Source organism: Stegodyphus dumicola, chromosome 9, assembly GCF_044657685.1.
Source record: "Stegodyphus dumicola isolate Sdum_Otavi_A_Nest chromosome 9, ASM4465768v1".
Lineage (NCBI taxonomy): Eukaryota > Metazoa > Arthropoda > Arachnida > Araneae > Eresidae > Stegodyphus > Stegodyphus dumicola.
The window spans coordinates 123054777-123075395 of NC_140776.1; the positions used below are offsets into that span (position 1 = coordinate 123054777).

The window sequence follows — 20619 nt, forward strand, 5'->3', positions numbered from 1 at the left end:
ACTTTGTTCTTGAGGTTGTATTTTGCAAAAAGAGCTTGAAAGAACCAATCTTTGATGTCTCTGTTTCATTTTCGGTAGCAATAATAGAAACAAAACTCAGAAATGTTTCTCTTTTTATGAGGAATTCTTTCCTGTTAATATCATTGTGGTTGTAGTTTAATTGATGTTTGTATTTATCATTAAAAGTTTCGACAGAATAAAGAATGTGTAACAAGATTATGTAGCCTTTTGAATCTCTTTGTGATTTCTTTAAATACTTTTTAAAGTGTAAAAACCATTTTTATTAATTTAATTCCATATGGCAATTCAGAATCTTGCTATTTTTCACCTGCTTCAGTGATCCACATGACTACCTCTAATATGAAGCCCTAATGTTAAAATGCATGTTAAAATGCCACCCCTTCTAGCTATGCCACTGGAGCTGTATTCCTTCTTGCAAAGGCATTCATTTTGTATTTTTAATTTAGTTTAAAAACTGAATTTTTTTAATTCTGATCTTATTTATTTATACAGGTTAGTTATAATGAAAGAGAGTGATACTAAGTCATCGAGAAAAAGGAAAAGGAGTGTCATTATCAGTAATGATAAATTTGTAATTGTTAGTTTGGAAAAAGAAGAATTTCCACCAAGAAAGAAACGTCCCTCCGTTTCTTCTGTTAATCAAAGTTATGTTGTTAGTAGGTCAAAAAAGAAGAAAAGAGAATCATGTTATGAAAAATTTATAAAAGATCTGTTTAATAGTTCTTCTACATCAAATGTTGAACTTGTACAAAGTCAAAGTGAGGATTTTGGTGCTGCTTCTGGTACTACACCAGAAAATCGACCTTCAGTAGAAGAATTTTCAAGAGAAGAACTTTCAAGAGAAGAACTTTCAAGTGAAGAACCTTCAAGTGAAGAATCTTCAAGTGAAGAACCTTCAAGTGAAGAACCTTCAACTGAAGAACATTCAACTGAAGAACCTTCAACTGAAGAACCTTCAACTGAAGAACCTTCAACTGAAGAACCTTTAAGAGAAGAACTTTCAAGAGAAGAACCTTCAAAAGAAGAACCTTCAAGTGAAGAACCTTCAAGCGAAGAACCTTCAAGTGAAGAAGAAGCTGAGTGTAATGAAGAAAACAATGCTTTCACTGATTTTTTGAACTCATTTCCTACTTTACCTGATAGCGATAACGAAAAGGAACAACCTTCTGTTTGTGAAGACAGTGACGGTTCTGCAAGTCGTCGAAAGGGTAAAGCAAAGAAACAAGAAAGTAAATCAGAGGAGAATGATTATCAGTTATTCAATGAATCAAAAATGGTTGTGGAAGAAACAGATGAGAAGCAGGTACATACTTTTGTCAATTATTTCATTGTACAGTGCAGAGTCTGAAATCTGAATGTCCAGTATCCCGACATCCATTAAAAAACAAAAAAAAAAAAAACCCTTTACAAATTCTGAGAATATAATGACAAAAGGAAGCAGGTGTTCCATAACTGTGATTCTTCTGTAGACTAACTGAGATTACTGCATATCATTTTCAAATACCTGCTGGGTGTGAGTTGCAGCATGGCCAGTAACAATGCATTGATTGATGTTAGTTGGAATCACACTTTCAACCCTTGAGTGGTTGTGGGAGGGGGCAGTGCTAGGGCTATGCATTTTTCTGCTTGATGTAATCTTTGTTAAGTTTAAATTCTATTGCCCTGTACATCCCTAAATTCCTAAAATTTTGCCACAACTAAACTTTTACTTCCCAGTGCCTCTCCTAAATACTAAAAATTTTGCCATCCCTAATTTTTGTTTTTTGATACTGCTCTGAATTCTAAAATTTTTGCTACCCTTAAATTCTGATGCCTGGTTGCTCCTGTTTTGGCATTGACTCTGTAAGGGATTATCGTTTTATCTCTCTTACCTAAATTATAAATGAAGCCTCAATGTTGCCATGTCTAGATTTAAAGGATCGATTTAAAATTTGAGTCGTTGAAGTTCTGATCGTTCCGATCTCAGACTTTGTATTGTAATAGCATTTATCTTATTGAATGATCTGTTATAAAGAATTTATGAATGACAAATTTCACGTATGTGATGGTAATGAAGTTTCTGTTTTACTTCTTGTTCATTTCTTCTCTTTCAAGTATTAAATACGAGGGCTATCCAGAAAGTAGATTACGTTTTGGAATAAAAAAATAAACAAAGTATAGGAAACAAATTTTATTATATACAGATGAAAGCCACACTCAAATACTACTTTTCTACATAGTCACCATACAAATTAAGGCATTTATCGTAGCGATGTACGAGCTTGGAAATTCCTTCGTTGAAAAATTCGGCCGCCTGCGCCTTCAACCACTTCGTTACCTCTTCTTGCAGCTGTGCGTCGTCATCAAAACGCTGCATAGCCAGCCACTTCTTCATTGCTGGGAATAGGTGGAAGTCGCTCGGTGCCAGGTCGGGACTGTACGGCGGATGAGGAAACAACTCCCACTTAAAAGATTCAAGAACTTTACGAGTGACATTTGCCGTGTGGGGCCGGGCGTTGTCGTGAATCAACAAGATCTTAGAGCTCAACATTCCTCTGCGCTTGTTTTGAATTGCTCTTCTGAGTTTTTGGAGAGTTTGGCAATACCTTTGAGAGTTTATTGTAGTGCCTCTTTCCAGGAAGTCCACCAAAATTACACCTTTTCTGTCCCAAAAAACAGTCGCCATCATCTTCCTTGCCGACATTGTTTGCATGCATTTCTTGGGTTTTTGGGGAGAACTTGTGTGCCCCCACTGCATTGATTGCAATTTCGTTTCACAGTTCACATGTTTCACCCATGTTTCGTCACCAGTAATGATGCGATCGAGTAAAGAGTCACCATCCTTATGGTAAGCGTCCAAAAAGTTCAACGCTGCAGCCATTCGCTGATTTTTGTGGTCCTCTGTCAAGATTTTTGGAATCCATCTTGCACAAAACTTGTGGTAACCAAGCTTTTCGCTGATGATTTCGTGCAACAAACTTCGCGAAATTTGTGGAAAACTCAAAGAAAGTTCCGTTATTGTGAAATTTCGATTTTCACGGACTTTAGCATCGACTTTTTCGAGAAGTTCGGCGGTCACTATGCTGGGTCTCCCACTTCGATCTTCGTCGTGAACATTGGTTCGGCCATTTTGAAATCTTATGACCCACTGACGCACTCCACCTTCAGTGATAATGTTGTCCCCATACACTTCACGAAGCTGCCGATAGATTTCTATCGGTTTACAGTTTTTTGCAGTCAGAAACCTTATTACTGAGCGCACCTCGCAGCTCGCGGGATTTTCAATTAACGCAGACATTTCAAACTGTCACAGTATCTGAACGGAGCACAGCACGAACCTCTCACTAGCACGGCTAGATGCAGACTGAGCTGCGCAATGCTCTGACCCCAAGATGGCCGCGCTAGCCCCGCCCCTAGCGGACACAGACGGAAACGTAATCTACTTCCTGGATGGCCCTCGTATATACAATGTGCAATAATTATTAGAAATAAAAGTGCCTGTTTTAAGTTGGTTATTAGATGGGGGGGGGAGAAACTGACCACAAAATTATATTTAGAGCATTAGTTCCCACCTTTTTGACTAATGGTATCCTTTTTTTTTAGAAATAATTTCTATGGCGAAGACTTCATAGATGTTCCCCTGTTTCACCAATTAATGGTATTTAGGTGTAATATAATGGGGTAGGAAAAGGGGAAAGATCCTTTAGAATTGTAAGCTAAGGAGCTATCTAAAACAGTTAAGGCAAAAATGTCGCAGAGAAAACAGTACAAGGCAAAAACATTGTGGGAGACAAGAAAGAAAACAGATAACATCATCATTGAAAATAAAGTGTTTTGAAAACATTGTCATAGAAAAAATAGCATTAAAAAATAAAGCATATCTAATATTTTGTGCATTTTTCAAATCAGATAATGGTGGTTCAGTGAGTTCACTAATTTTAACACTTTTACATTTTTAACAATATTTTAATTACTATATACAGAGCGTATTCTTAGGCCGCCGCCTTCAACATAAACAAACTTTATTCTCAACTATGCGAGCAACAGCGCCCTCTAGCCTTTTCCTTCAAATTACACAACACTCCCCACTTGAACTTGGTGGAGAGTTCATCTTTCAATAATATATTCCAGAATATTCAATTAATATTTCGACAATCAATCCTAGAAAAATGGTTAAATATAACAAACATGCATACATAATTATAAGCACATAAATTTTACAAAATATTAAATGATACCCATCAGCGAGGTCAGGAGAATCAAACCTAAAAATACAAAATACAGTCAAAAGTCGTTAATCCGGACTCGTCGGGACTTTGGCGATTCCGGATTATAGATCATCGGTTTAAATCTGGTAAGATGGCATGCAGAAATTATAAAATTAAAAATATGAAACCTTAATTTATGAAATAAAGAACAATTATGATCTAAAGGGTATCAAAATTTACAAAAAAAAGCTTAATATTTATTTGTTTACTTTATTAAACATTTCTTTCAATGTAAGTCGTTTAAGTTGCTTCGTTTTTTATGTGATAATACATTCTCTTTAATTCTATAAACAGACCAAATTTCTTGTTCAGTTACAAAGTTCCACTGTTCAAGTCCTATAATTGCTGTGTCTATCGACTAATTTGTCAATCGAAATTTTTTCGTTTTCAATAACCTCTGTTACTTTCTTCGCTATCGGAAGCGAATTATAATGACAAGGAATTTGATTTAAATCATATAAAGGACGGAGTACACTAAGATGAAATACTACATTTAGTAAGGAATTATAAGCCAAATAAAATAAAAACATTTGCCCTGAAGATAAGGATAGTGCTGACAGATCAACTTTCAATTCATTGCGCATCGCGCTGTTAAAGATAAACCAAGTTTAGATAAACAAACTTTAAAGTTTATATAAACAAAGGATATGCCTTTATCCACTTTTTGTTTAATGAACTTTGAAACATACTTTCGCTTTGTAGATCCTTTACATATTAATAAATATATATCAGAAATTCTATTTGACATAATCGAAAGTTCAAGCTTACTTTTATAATACTGCTCTAACAGTCTGCAAAAAATAATAAGCCAGATCCAATTCGAAGATGAAGAAACAACGCAATCTGCAACATTAACTGAATTAGATAATTTTAGCTTAGTTTATACCGTCCATTATACATTAAACGCGCATTCGTAAACGTATTTTGCACATGCGCACACGGATATTCGCAGCCGTAAAGGTCTTACGCGCATGTGCAGAAAGTTTGTAGCTTTGAGGTCCAGACTATAGATTATTCCGCATTATGGGTGTCCGAATTAACGACTTTTGACTGTATAGTCAAACCGAAAGCTACGCGACACATTTGCATAATCTTAAAGGAGTCATTATTTTCATGAAACCAAAGAAATTTTAGAAATTGTCTGTCACCTTCAGCAATTCCTATCATCAAAAAGTCTTTTTCAACGTCTCCACAAAACGCTATCTTAAACTTACGAAAATTTAACATAATGTCTAGTATATTTGGATTTAGATTAGGTCCGGATTCAAGGCAGTCATTTAACGAATTCGTGTCCTCTGTCCTTGAGCTAGCATCGTACACAATTCTTACCTTAGTAGTTTCGCTAGGTCGTATCACTGCTTGGTGCGGCATAAAATATCCCAAATTTGTATCATTATTCGGGCATTCCTCTACAATTCCTTCTAATATCTGGTTCCCAATTATATTTTTATATTCCTGAAAAATCTCCGGAGTTTTACTTAGTTTATTGTGAAGGTTTGCGAATCGTTTCTTAGCTACCTTAAAATTGTTTCCTAGATTATTCGGACTGTATTTCCAGTTTAAATTTGCCTCATATCTTCCGTTTTTTAACTGCAAATTTCTTTTAAACTGGTCTATTATTTCGCAGTCAATATCGGAATAATCATCAGAATCATTAATTCCCATATGTTCTAATTCCCAAAAACCTCTTAAGTCTTTCAACACAATAGTGTTTGTCATTACCGCTAAATTTTCGGAACAAGTTTTATTTGTTTTATTTTTCTCGATTACTGCAGCAACCCATCCAAACACAGAACTGACTACGTACAACCCTTCAGATATTTTAATTCTTTCTGAATAAACTACATTCCAGAATTCATCCCTGTTAATTAATCTCTCAACATCTATGTTATTTTTCTTGAGCAGTCCGCGATCTGCAAAGCCAGATGCTCCATGAAGTCTGCAATTTGTTTACTAGGCACACTGATGGGCGCCGAGGAAATAACATCCGAGATCAAACATTCAATTTTTATTTTATTATTTTGTTTCCAATTCTGAATTTCGATTTCAATGACCGGATAGGAAGGATTCATTGCCTTGGTCACACCAAATGAATAAACAGAAAGTCTTTCATAACGGATTGGAGTAAGTTATAAAAAGTTGTAAATCGTCGGCCAATTTTTTCGTTATAAAGGATCTGTGACTGCCTTGATCAAGAATTAATCTAGTTAATTTTGATTTATACTTAGAACAAGCATAAACTGTAAAAGTTTGTAATAATATTTCCCTGGTATTACAGTCATTATTATTATCACCTTGAGAAACAGAAGCAATCAATTTTAAGTTTTGAACTTTATTTCTTTCCTCAGAATTCAAAGTCAGAGATTCAGTTTCATTTTCGGAGTAACCTTGTTCCGACTTTTTGTTTACAGGGGATTTATTAGTACAAATCGATTCATTGTGATACATACCGCCTCATTGATTACATTTAGTTTTATTTCTACACTTTTTTGATGTATGAAATTTTTTAAAACAAGAATAGCAGCGGTTTTCGGATCTTAGTTTCTTTAATTTATCAGAAACATTCACTTCGCATTTAAATGACTTGTGCAAATTATCACAAAAGATGCATTTTTGGTTAACTGCAGTCTGAAATGCAGCCGTGGGTGTATTTTTTACATATTTTCTAATTTCATATTTTGATTGATCGACTCGCGGAGGCACAGGATTTTTTCTTTCGTTTAATACTAGATTTGAAACTTCCCTGTATTCTATTTCCGTTTTAATAAATTGTGTTAATTCCGAAACTTCAACTTTATCTTTCGATCCTCTTTGCCGATTAAATTCTAAAACTAAATCGTCCGGAATTAATTTTAATAATATTGGGATTAGTAAATGTCCATATGAGCCAGAAGTTACTTCTAAAGTTTCCAAATTACGAATCGAAATTTCTAATTCGTCATACAATTTACGTAAAGCCTTTACGTTAGCAGAATTTTTAACGGCTTCTAAATTGAGTATTTTATTCATGAATGAATTAATGATCAGGTCTTTTCGACCATATCTGTCCTTTAGTGATGCTACACAACTATCATAATTACTTTCTGTTAACTCAAAACCTGACACAACATTCGAAGCTTGTCCCATTAAGAATGTTTTTAAGTATACAAATTTTTGTATTTTTGAAAGCATTTCGTTTTTATGTATCGAATTTTCGAAACTATTCCAAAATTCATTCCATTGTTTGGGGTCTCCCCAAAATTTATCAATCATTAATTTTGGTAATTTCAGCGTACTACTCCCACTAAAACTGGTATTTACATGCAAAATTCCATTACCACTAGACTGGTTTAAATCAGAACTTTGGGGATTCCTTGCTGGCGGTACTGCGGTAACCGCACCTAGAAACTGCTTAATTTGACTACAAGCAATTATACATTTGTCATTGTATTCTTTGCTTTATACTATAATATTTTTCAATTAAGTTAACATCAATTAACTCTTGTATTTCATCATCAAGCGTTCTCAAATTATTTTTCTTTTCGGTTAATAATTCAAACAATTCCCGTAATTCTTTAATCGAATTTTCCTCCCCTTCAATTTTTAATTTATCTTCAATCACTTTAATTAACCTAGTAACAGACAATCTCAGTGTGGAACCTTTACGTTTTAATCTATCTAACTTCTGTTCCATTTTATTTAATTTAAATACACCCACGACAGCAATAATAAATACTTACTAATTTACTACAAATAATCACTAAATAATTCATTTAAGATTTCCCTACCTTTATTTGGAATTCCATTGTCCCTTGAATATGAAATATCCTAAATCGAAACACTTAGATCGAACACCTAAAATCTTCACAAAGCCTTAATTCCCGGCCGATGCACCATCTAATATTTTGTGCATTTTTCAAATCGGATAATGGTGGTTCAGTGAGTTCACTAATTTTAACACTTTTACATTTTTAACAATATTTTAATTACTATATACAGAGTGTATTCTTAGGCCGCCGCCTTCAACATGAACAAACTTTATTCTCAACTATGCGAGCAACAGCGCCCTCTAGCCTTTTCCTTCAAATTACACAACAGCATATCATTTCAGGATGATAACATGGTAGACGCATTTACCAGGATTTAAAAGTTGTAAATGTATATTCACATGATGATTTGTGAATGCTAAAAGGAATAAGAAATATTTTTACATATATCTTACATACTTTTGAATTAACTAATAAACTTTTGCTGAAAAAGTAAGAAAATTTAAGCATTTAAAAACTCAAAATTAATGCTATGCATAATAGTTAACAGAATTTTTAAACTTATGTAGTTAACTATTAAAGGCCAATGTTTAGTCTCTTTTATGCAATTGTATTGGAGTTTTTATGAGAAATATAATCTAAAAAGTAATATCAGGTAAGTAAAAGAAAATTATTTTAAGATTTGGTAATTAAGCAATATTAACATAAGTAACCTCATGCAGTTATTCATTTTTCCTTTTCTGATTTTTTTAGACTATATTTTTTAAGAAAAATGTCCGATACAGCTTTATAAAGGAGTTAAAAAACTCTTTAATTGCTATGTATAGCATTTTTCTATTCTTTCAGTTTTTGAATGCTTAAGTTTCGTTGTTGCTTTTCCAATAAAAATGTATCAGCTTTTCCACAAATATTGTATATGTAGGTAAAAATAATTATCATTTCTCATGCTCACAAATCATTATGCAAATATACATTTACAATTTTTAAACCTGAACACATGTTTTTGATCTTATCATCATGTGATAAATTTCAGATGTTTTATTTTTTACCACAGTATTTTATGAGAAATGTTTTTTAACAAAATATATTTGATTTGAAAACTTTAAAATTTACCTTAATATTTCAATTTATTCTTAATTACCAATGATACATACAACGATGATATAGGCAAAATTTGGCCGCCTTTAAAAGTTCATTCAAATCTCAGTAAATCAGACTATGTGTGTGACAACAGATTGTGCATTATTAGTGAGAGCAATAATAAAAATTCCTAGCATAAACTCAATTCCTCCAGTTTCATAAGCTTTTTAATTCATAAGCTTTTTAATTGAACCCATAAATAACTTTTAAAGAATTTAGCATGACCTAATTTACAAATAATTTCTTTTCGCATAGAATAAATACTTAAACAGGTATGACTGTAGAAACAGAGAAATTTGATATAATTTTTATTTTAGCTGTGCACCTTGATAAAATTACTGTATTTTTTAAAATTACTATAACATTTCACAAAAACAGTTACTTTAATATATATTTTGAATAATTGTTCTGAAATAAAAATGAAATATGTCAAAATTCTTCCAAAAAAATGTAATGTTCAAATAAAGAGAGAGTGCAGTTGGACAATACCCACATTACCAGTGGTTAAACATTGGGTGTTCGCTGCACTACAACCTGAACCTGAAATAAAAATGAGATTTTTGAACGAGTTCACATCATGTAATTCCATTTTAAACTAATGTATAATTTATATGTTAGTATTGAAATTCATTTAGTTGTGTGAATGTGAAGTATGGACAATTTATTATTGAAATATGAGGACAAGGTTCTTTTCCTTAAAGAAAAATTTTTTGACTCTTCTGATTTCTCGTCTAAACCGAACTACTGAGAAATTTCCTTGGCATGATATGAAAATCATTCGCAAATAATATCGTATTTGATTAAATCGCTTTTGGCGTTGATAAAATAAAGTACTGAAAATACATGCAATCGTATGATGCATTTTTTACCTTAAGCAAAATACTTTCATTTTACTGAAAGTGTTATCGAATGAAAAGGTCCAAATGATATTTAATTATGAATATTTTAATGTTGTGAAGATGTTTTTATTTCAAAATTTCAAAATGGTTGGAACATAAAATTCTCAGAAGGTAAGAGTAAATATTTATGAAAAATAGTTGTTAGTAGAAGGAAAGTGTAAATAACTTTTTATAAAATCGTCGCAATCATTATACGAAGGTGGAAAAAATATGATGGTAATCTGGGTGATGCAAAAAATTTTTAAAAAGGAAATAAGAATTTCTGATTCTTTGTCAAGATTTAAAATGACACAATTAGATGCTCATATAAAGATAGATAACTTTAACTTTCTTGGAGGACTTTCCGGAGGGAAAACAATTTGTTATTTACGACTACAGTTAATTAATTAAAACAAAAAAGGCCTGTCTCTGTATGGGAAGGGATGCCTTCTTAAAAGACATTTTTAAAGAAAATCGGCTCGTATTCACGTTAGACGTGGGGAAAACTCAATTCCAGATCAAACTACTAGTGTTCAGTGACGTTACTGCTCAGCCACTAGTGGACATTATTTACGACTAAGGACTGATGAGCTATGTTAAATTAAGTACTGATTACCATTTATTTTTGAATTCATTAGTTAATACTTATGATTGGGGTTTTACTAAAAAGTCCAGTATATGTATGTAGTTCTTGAAATTAAGAACAAAATAGGTGTATTTAAAATTTAATATCTATGCTTCATTTGAAATATTTCTTTTGGGTTTGGTTAACTTGATAAAACTCTCAAGGTCTTTCTGCCAAAGGAGGGATGCCTTCATGGAGAACTGTCTAAGAGAAAATGGCTCCTATACATATTACACAATAGAAAAATCATGAAAACGTCCATGCAGCCAGCCTGTTTGCTCGGATTCGAACCGAACTACCCGTGTTCAGCAATTTCTTGGCCGTTGGTGGGGCTATTACCTTTTGAGATAATTATCATAATATTATGTTTTAATAGGCATCAATAACAATCTATACTTACTATTGTGATTTACATTTCCAGTGATGTTGATCTCGTAATTAATACTCTTGTGTATTTGACGGCTCTGTGCTTAAGAGCAGTAAAGCTTCAACCGGGGACTTTTTAAGCAGAACTGGCTCATATCCACATTATATACATGAGAAATCACAGTAATTAATACAAATGTGGGAATATTTTTCTTGTCACTGTCAATGATATCAATCGTACGATTTAATATTCATTTTCGTAGGAAAAATACATTGAGAAAGAAATCAATTTGGGGACAAATAAAAAGGAATTGATGAAATAAGTATTACAAAAAAGCAAATTTCTTTTATATTTTGGGTCATTTGTTACCATTTACTTTGTGTTTTAATATCTTTTCATATTTTATTTCATTATTGCTTTATTAATTCTTAAATATTCTGCAAAATGCGAAAAATTTGTGAAATTCATAAATTCTTTCAATTCTAAATATAATTCTCTTTCCCAGTTCTAAAAATATATTCTGGATATTATAACAAAAAGATATAGTATTCACTAAATTAATATGCAATTATCATTAGTTAAAGTGCATTTTGGTAGTAGATTCATGATAGCTGTAATGTGCTCATGCTTCAAAAAGATTGCACGACTAAACAATTTTTTCACAGTTCTGGGCAGAACCGTGGTTTCAGTTTCAAATACATAAATAAATATAAAATAAGCTTCCGCACAACGACAGTTTTTGACTCATTTTATTACAAATGTATGAAGCAAATTTCTTTTCGTTCTCCAAAAGAAATAAATATGTCAATGAATAATATGTTTCTCAGTGTGCTATTAGAATAAGAAATCCATACTCGTCTGACGCAAATTAACTGATATAGAGTTTTAATCAAAATTTTGCAGGAGAAATTTCAAATATTACTTTCAAGCACTAACTACACAGAAGCATTTTTAAGTTTTTAAACGCAGTTTTCGATAGTTTCAGCATCTTTTATAAGTGCTACGAACCGTCTTAATTCTCTAAATTTTCTTTAGCAAGGTAAGGAACAACACATTCAATGACACTTTTTTCGCACAATCGCTTTACAGACACTTAAATCTCGCATAGGTCTGTCATATATTCATAGCCAAAATAGTCCATAACTGAAAGCCTAACTTTATTCAATTAATTTCTTACATTAAAGTCATAGCCGCTTGCACTCTTTTTAAGATTTTCCGAATAAATAGATATTCGTCTAAAACAGAAATGGTAACATTTGAGATATAATTTTTCCTTCTTGAAACAAGCTATTTATTTTGCGAAAATATAATCATAAATAATTTTAGAGCCATGAAATAAATTCAAGAAGGGGAAGAAATATTTTAAAATTTATTCAGTTGTATAAGAAAGTAACGACAACACAACAGTATAATACGTCATCATAATATCAGCTGAGAGTTGTAAAAGAGTAAACACCTTCCCTTCCTACTAAATGGTTTATATAACTCTCCTTTCATAAAAGCTCGAAAAAGAGAATATAGTTTATATCATTTGCATTTGGTGAATTAACATACTGTTGTATATAATATAAGTATTTGCTTGTTATTTTATGAAATAGAGTGTTTGGAGCCCATTCAAATATCCTGTAGAATTTTAACAAATTATTTTATAGGATACAAATATGCGCATGCTTTTTATGAAATATTCAAACCCCATGCAAATATAATTCTGTTTTATTAAAATTAAGAATTATGAATTTTATTTTAATATAAGTGTATTACTCTATATAAAAAAACTGCAGCCATCTTTATTGCCCTTCTTTTTTCTTTTTCTATTATTATTTTATCACAAAAATAATAATAATAGCATTTATCTTACAATAAGCTAATTAGATTAGTTTAAAAATACGATCTGTGAAAACTTTTTATCCTCTTTGCTTCAGTTTTTCTTATGACAGTTACGCACTTTCTTTAACTTGATATAAGATCCATTTATTTTAAATACTTTTCTAAAACATTTTAGAAAGAAATAAGAAACTAATGCTAGAGCAGACCATTTGGTTGAAAAATTATGTAAAACTGGGTTCAGTACCCCAGAAATTAAATTAATTAAAAATGAAAACGTCCAAATCGGTTATTTTTTTATTTGCAGTCACATACATGTTTCGAGAGCATTTAGGTTAACGCCACTTTAGGGTAAAATATTTCGAAACAGCATAGCTTTAGAATTTCCGATACACAGGCTCGCACACTGGAGACAAAAGTGTTTTATTCCTTACAGTGTTGCCACTGCTTGCTTTGAAACTGTTGAGTTTTTTAATCAAAAATCCGTTAAGTTTTGCAGAATATGAAATAGACAATAAAAACGAATTCCAGATTCCAAATTCGGATTTTCAAGTTCCTTTGTTCAGGTGGAGGACTATGTGATCCAAAATTTGATGACTCTAGGTAACGTTTTCCACAATGCGAGAAACTTACATACGTTCATGTAGATTATCATTATTTAGGTTCTTTAAATAAATACAGAATGGTAATATTCGGTGGCAACAGTTCGGAAAAATGATTTGGGCAAAGTGATTAGATGCAAAATGGCGTTTCGAAACTAAAAGCCCTTTTGTGCTAATGCTTATTTGGGCTTTGAAAAGGAGTTATAAAATTAAACACATTGAAATAAAATCCAAAAGCTTTCAGATTTTATATTGCGCCCAAAGGGACATTTTTTGACGTTTTGTGTGTTATCTTTATTTATTAAATATCATGTTCTTCGCACTTAAAGCGCATTAATTCCACAGCAATATCATAAAATATTTAAAAACAGTATATCTTTAGAATTTCCATTATACAGTCTCAGACGCTGGAGATAAAAATGTTTTATTCCTTACAGTGTTGCCACTCTAGCTTTGAAATTGTTGAATTTTCTAATCAAAAATCCCTTAAAGTTTTACAAAATATGAAAGAGATAGTAAATTAAATTTGAAATTAAAAATTTGGGTTTCTAGGTTCCCAAGCTCGGGTGGAGGATTACGTTATGCAAAATTTGATGGCTCTAGGTACTGTCGTTTTTTTACAATGTGAGAAATATACATATATTCATGCAGATTCTTCATTATTTAATTTCTTTAAATATAATACAGGGCGATAATATTTGGTGGCAACAATTTAAAAGTTGATTCACCGTTTATAGTGAAATTACCAATACCCCATGGTACGTACGAAATCACAGACTACATACTGAACTGAAAGTTGACCATTTTAGGACTTTTTACTATCGCCTTGCTAAGAAATTCCATAAAGACCTGGAGTCCATTAATAACCCTGCAATTAAAATCTACGATATGACGTTAATTATCAATGTATCATCAAAAGGCCTATGGCCATTCTTAGTGACACTGTGGATTAAGGTGAATTGCACCTTGGCTACCTTCTGTATGGCGTGTTTTTGTATTGTATAAGTATTGTATATTACTGTTAGTTTTAAATTGTACTATTTAATTATGTTATTCTATGATTGTAAACGCATTTTCTGTTAATACTGCACACTGAGTCTTGCATTTACCAAATTTTTACATGATAATTATCATGTTGTACTATCTTTGTTCCCATTGGCTGGAAGGGCTTCGCAGCTTTTCTGGACGGCATTTTCATCATGAACCGTGTACGCTTTAATCTGCTACTGATATTTATCCTAACGTCTCTTATTAAGCCCATAATTAATTAATTCATTAAAAAATTATATATAAGAAAATAAAAAATAATTTTTTAAAGATATTCTGGGCATATTTATATATTACTATTAGTTAAACTTTGCATTGTATTTGAATTAGTATATTTTCGATTGGGGGTAGGGCATATGACCCAGGCATCCCGGTGTTACACCATCACTCGTTTCGTACTTCCGTTTATAGTGAAACGCTACAAAATGCCGTTTTGTGACTAACAGACCTTCTGTTCTAGCGTGCCTTTGGGCTAAAAAAAACTATGATTTTGATAAACTGCTTTGTATATACATGCATATATATATATAAGATCCGTTCTTAAATTTCATATATATTATGCACATATTTGTGATAAAATTGAAGCATTTTGCAGATTTTCCTACAGAATTTTACTCACAGAAATGCATTCTTGCATTCTGCTGAATTTCTTTCTCCTCCGATACTGAGAAATGCTTGGCCCCTATTTTTAAAAACAGATCAAGTATTTTCAAATAGGGTGCACGCTGAAAAGATGCGGTAAATATAAAACGAATAGAAGAAAGAAACAGAATATGCGTCGAAAATTAGAGGAGGGACGATAAGAATGAAAGGCAATGTGAATGGTCATTCCACGTATTATATATGGTACCTTTGATGTAAAAGACTTTTTTTCTGCTGTCCACGAGTAAGGACCCCCGGGAACATACATAACTATTATCTGTTTCTGTTCATTTACGGTGCTCACTTTAGTACTTTAGAACTTTCGAAAGAAAATTGTAAACTTTAAAACAATGCGAAAGAAAATTTGAAAGTGCAATTGACATTAAAATTTTTCCAATATTGATATTACCTGTTAATTGCATTAAAATTAGCTAACAACAGAAAACAAGAAATATAGTAAGACTAGCATTCTCTTAATTAAGACACAATAACACGCCAAATAAATACTAATTCAGAAGTCAAACAACAAAAATCAGCGTATTATTTACAAAATTTTCACAGGACTAGTTTCAATGGTTTTACCGAACCACCATCCTCAGCTGCAAAACCGCAAATGGACAAGATAGGAAATAATGATTAGATAAGATAAGAAAGCCTGGACAAGAATAAGCAAGTGGCGCCATTTGTTTCTGAAACCAGAACTAAAACATAATTTCTTTAAAGGCCGAAGGCAAATTTGGATTGGAATTAGGATCGTTAACTAGAACAGAAAGATTTTTATGAATGTGAAATGCCTCTAGAAAATCCAGTTCTCCAATGGAAGATGTTTTTTGAATAAATTTGGCAGCAGAAAAATTGAAAGTGTGGTTTTCGGACCAACAATGTTGAGCAACAGAAGACTTCTGTGTTTCCTTTTTTCTAACATATGCCTCATGTTCCTTGACGCGAAATTTTAAGGCTCTCTTAGTTTGGCCAATGTAAATTAAACCACACTGGCTAGAAATCCTATAAATACCCCAGAAATTTATATCCAGAAGGGGGGTCCTTGAGTATGGAACTCAGAATTTTATTGATGGGAGAATAAACATCCCGAAAGTTAAATTTCTACTAAATATGTGCAACTTTATAGCTAATTGATGGAAAGAAGGGAATGACAACAGAATTTTTGTAATCTCCTAAAGCAAGAGTGTGCCTTTTAGTGTGTTGAGATGAGAATTCTTTAACTGCTTGATTAATAATATTGGGTGGAAAGCCCCTGTCAATAGCTATTGCTTTTAAATAATTTAGTTCTTCATCAAGGGCTAGTTTGGAGGAGCAAACTTGAAGAGCACGGAAAACATAGGAATAAAATGAAGCTAACTTTTGTTTAGTCAGATGACATGATTTAAAGTGTGGTGAAAGGCAAACCGATGAAGGTTTACGGTAAACCGTAGTACTGAAGTTGGATGTGTTACGTGTGACCAGAATGTCGAGAAATGGAAGAGAATTGCAAGTCTCAAGTTCAAAAGTGAACTGAATAGCAGGATCAATAGAATTCATTGTTGAAAGAACTTTATTTAAATCATCTTTATTACCTTCAAACAGAGTAAAAGTATCGTCTACGTAGCGGAACTATGCCGGAAAGTTTAAAGTTTCAAACAATTTTGATTCATAATAATGCATGTAGATATCAGCCAGGATGGGACTGAGGGGGCTTCCCATGGCTAATCCCTCAGTTTGCTTGTAATATTTATTTTGGAAAACAAAATGTGTTTGTTTCAAACAGAGTGAGAGAAATTAGCTCATCAATTTTGATGCAAGAGAAAGGAAATTCACGAAGTCTGGTTTCTAGACTTTTGGCTTTCCACCCAATATTATTAATCAAGCAGTTAAAAAATTCTCATCTCAACACACTAAAAGGCAGACTCTTGTTTTAGGAGATTATAAAAATTCTGTTGTCATTCCCTTCTTTCCATCAATTTGCTATAAAGTTGCACATATTTCGCAGAAATTTAACTTTCGGGTTGTTTATTCTCCCATCAATAAAATTCCGAGTTCCATACTCAAGGACCCCTTTCTGGATATGAATTCCTGGGGTATTTATAGGATTCCTTGCCAGTGTGGTTTAATTTACATTGGCCAAACTAAGAGAGCCTTAAAATTTCACGTCAAGGAACATGAGGCATATGTTAGAAAAAAGGAAACTCAGAAGTCTTCTGTTGCTCAACATTGTTGGTCCCAAAACCACACTTTCAATTTTTCTGCTGCCAAAATTATTCAAAAAAGATTTTCCATTGGAGAACTGGATTTTCTAGAGACATTTCACATTAATAAAAATCTTTCTGTTCTAGTTAACGATCCTAATTCCAATCCAAATTTGCCTTCGGCCTTTAAAGAAATTATGTTTTAGTTCTGGTTTCACCAACAGATGGCGCCACTTGCTTATTCTTGTCTGGGCTTTCTTATCTTATCTAATCATTATTTCCTATCTTGTTCATTTGTGGTTTTGCAGCTGAGGATGGTGGTTCGGTAAAACCATCAGAACTAGTCCTGTGAAAATTTTGGTAAATAATACGCTGATTTTTGTTGTTTGACTTCTGAATTAGTATTTATTCGGCGTGCTATTGTGTCTTAATTATAGAAGCCCCAAACGGGCTTATTTTTTGCAAGTGGTGTGGCCGACATTTTGTGATTGCATGAGTTTCGGTAAGTACTTTTTTGCTATTTTCAAGTTATGTTTATATTTTGTATATTTGGATATTGTGCTTTGCTTATCTGATTTCATGCATTTTGCTTACAAACGTTTTGTTTTCTATTAATTTCAGTGAGGGATTTTTCTGCTGTTTTGTGTGTGCTTTATTATTGTTGAGTTAATTTAGCTTGATTTTCTGTATTGTTTATCATGCCTTCACCCATTAATCGTTTCACTAAATTACGCCTGAAACAGCAAAAATTCCTGTATCATCTTGACTTTTTACGTAAATGTAAAAAATTGATCCCCAATTTTATTCAAATCAAATCTAATCAAAAACCTTCGAGTCGCGTTTCAAGAATTCTGTTAAATTGCAAGCTTGCCTTACTTCAGTCTGTCATAAGGGATACACGTCAAGAATTGTCCAAAATTGAATGGGAACTCTATAAGCTTCATCTGGAACTCGCTAAATCATATCCAAAATTCACTGCCCTTGAACAAAAGTCTTGGTCTAGAACGGAGAATGCAGTTAACCGTCATAAAAACACCCTTGCAGTTAAATTCGAAAAACTTCTTACAATCTTCCAGCTCAAGTAGTTCAAAAAGTCTTCCCATTGTAAACATCAAGCCAATAGTTAATAATTCTAATGTTAGACTTTCAGAAGAACAAGAGAGAATTCTAAAATATAATTTTAACTTCTCACAAACCTGTAAACCCTCGATTCCAAAGATTTTGGCTCCTATCGAAAAAGCTTTCAAGATCAGTAAAGTTTCAGATTCACAGAAAGAAATGATTAGGCATCTTATCGCTCATAATGTGAAATTCAATAATAAACCTTTGAAACCAAATCTAACTGTGAGAGAAAGAGCTACATTGCGTGAAATTCATTCTAACCCGGATATTATTATTTCAAATGCCGACAAAGGTGGCCATAGAGTCGTCATGGATAGGAACACTTACATCGATGATGTCACTAAACTCTTAAACGAAGGACCATATAATCCGATCCCTAAAGATCCTTCACCTTCGGACTTGTCAAAAATAAAAACTGCGATCAAATCTTCGCAAATCATTTCAGGCAACTTAAAACATTCACTTATCCCATCTGTTGCGAATTGTGCCAGGTTATATGCTCTTCCCAAAATTCATAAAAGTGGTATTCCTTTCCGCCCTATTGTATCAAATTTAGGTACTGCCTTGTATCCATTAGCTAAATATTTAGTTTCTAGATTTTCAATTCTATTAGACAATAACATTTAGACCATAAAAAATTCAATAGAGTTTGTAAAAAAAGTTAAAAACATTTCTCCTAGTAATTTACTCATGGTTTCTTTTGATGTAAAATCATTATTCACCAATGTCCCAGTGGAGGGTGCATTAAGATGTCTAGAAACCAGACTTCATGAATTTTATTTCTCTTGCATCAAAATTGATGAGCTAATTTCTCTCACTCAACTCTGTTTGAAACAAACACATTTTGTTTTCCAAAATAAATATTACAAGCAAACTGAGGGATTAGCCATGAGAAGCCCCCTCAGTCCCATCCTGGCTGATATCTACATGCATTATTATGAATCAAAATTATTTGAAACTTTAAACTTTCCGGCATGGTTCTGCTACGTAGACGATACTTTTACTCTGTTTGAAGGTAATAAAGATGATTTAAATAAAGTTCTTTCAACAATGAATTCTATTGATCCTGCTATTCAGTTCACTTTTGAACTTGAGACTTGCAATTCTCTTCCGTTTCTCGACATTCTAGTCACACGTAACACATCCAACTTCAGTACTACGGTTTACCGTAAACCTTCATCGGTTTGCCTTCCACCACACTTTAAATCATGTCATCCGACTAAACAAAAATTAGCTTCATTTTCTTCCTATGTTTTCCGTGCTCTTCAAGTTTGCTTCTCCAAACTAGCCCTTGATGAAGAACTAAATTATTTAAAAGCAATAGCTATTGACAGGGGCTTTCCACCCAACATTATTAATCAAGCAGTTAAAAAAATTCTCATCTCAACACACTAAAAGGCTTGTTTTAGGAGATTATAAAAATTCTGTTGTCATTCCCTTCTTTCCATCAGTTAGCTATAAAGTTGCACATATTTTGCAGAAATTTAACTTTCGGGATGTTTATTCTCCCATCAATAAAATTCCGAGTTCCATACTCAAGGACCCCGTTCTGGATATGAATTCCTGGGGTATTTATAGGATTCCTTGCCAGTGTGGTTTAATTTACATTGGCCAAACTAAGAGAGCCTTAAAATTTCACGTCAAGGAACATGAGGCATATGTTAGAAAAAAGGAAACACAGAAGTCTTCTGTTGCTCAACATTGTTGGTCCGAAAACCACACTTTCAATTTTTCTGCTGCCAAATTTATTCAAAAAACATCTTCCATTGGAGAACTGGATTTTCTAGAGGCATTTCACATTCATAAAAATCTTTCTGTTCTAGTTAACGATCCTAATTCCAATCCAAATTTGCCTTCGGCCTTTAAAGAAATTATGTTTTAGTTCTGGTATCACCAACAGATGGCGCCACTTGCTTATTCTTGTCCAGGCTTTCTTATCTTATCTAATCATTATTTCCTATTTTGTTCATTTGCGGTTTTGCAGCTGAGGATGGTGGTTCGGTAAAACCATCGAAACTAGTCCTGTGAAAATTTTGTAAATACAGTCAAAAGTCGTTAATTCGGACACCCATAATCCGGAATGATCTATAATCCGGACCTCAAATCTACAAACTTTCTGCGCATGCATCGCTTTGACGCATGCACGTAAGACCTTTACGGCTGCGAATATGTGTG

The 20619-nt window shown here is 32.8% G+C and overlaps 1 protein-coding gene across 1 annotated transcript in view; it reads left to right on the forward strand.

The window, feature by feature from the left end:
- The window catches only part of LOC118202477 (polynucleotide 5'-hydroxyl-kinase NOL9-like), a 131894-nt gene that overhangs the window by 6596 nt on the left and 104679 nt on the right, over positions 1-20619 (forward strand). The window contains exon 2 of the mRNA XM_085824039.1: positions 514-1324. Within this exon, the coding sequence (XP_085680165.1) occupies positions 524-1324 (801 nt within the window). The 5' untranslated portion in view covers positions 514-523. The remainder of the gene's footprint in view (positions 1-513; positions 1325-20619) is intronic.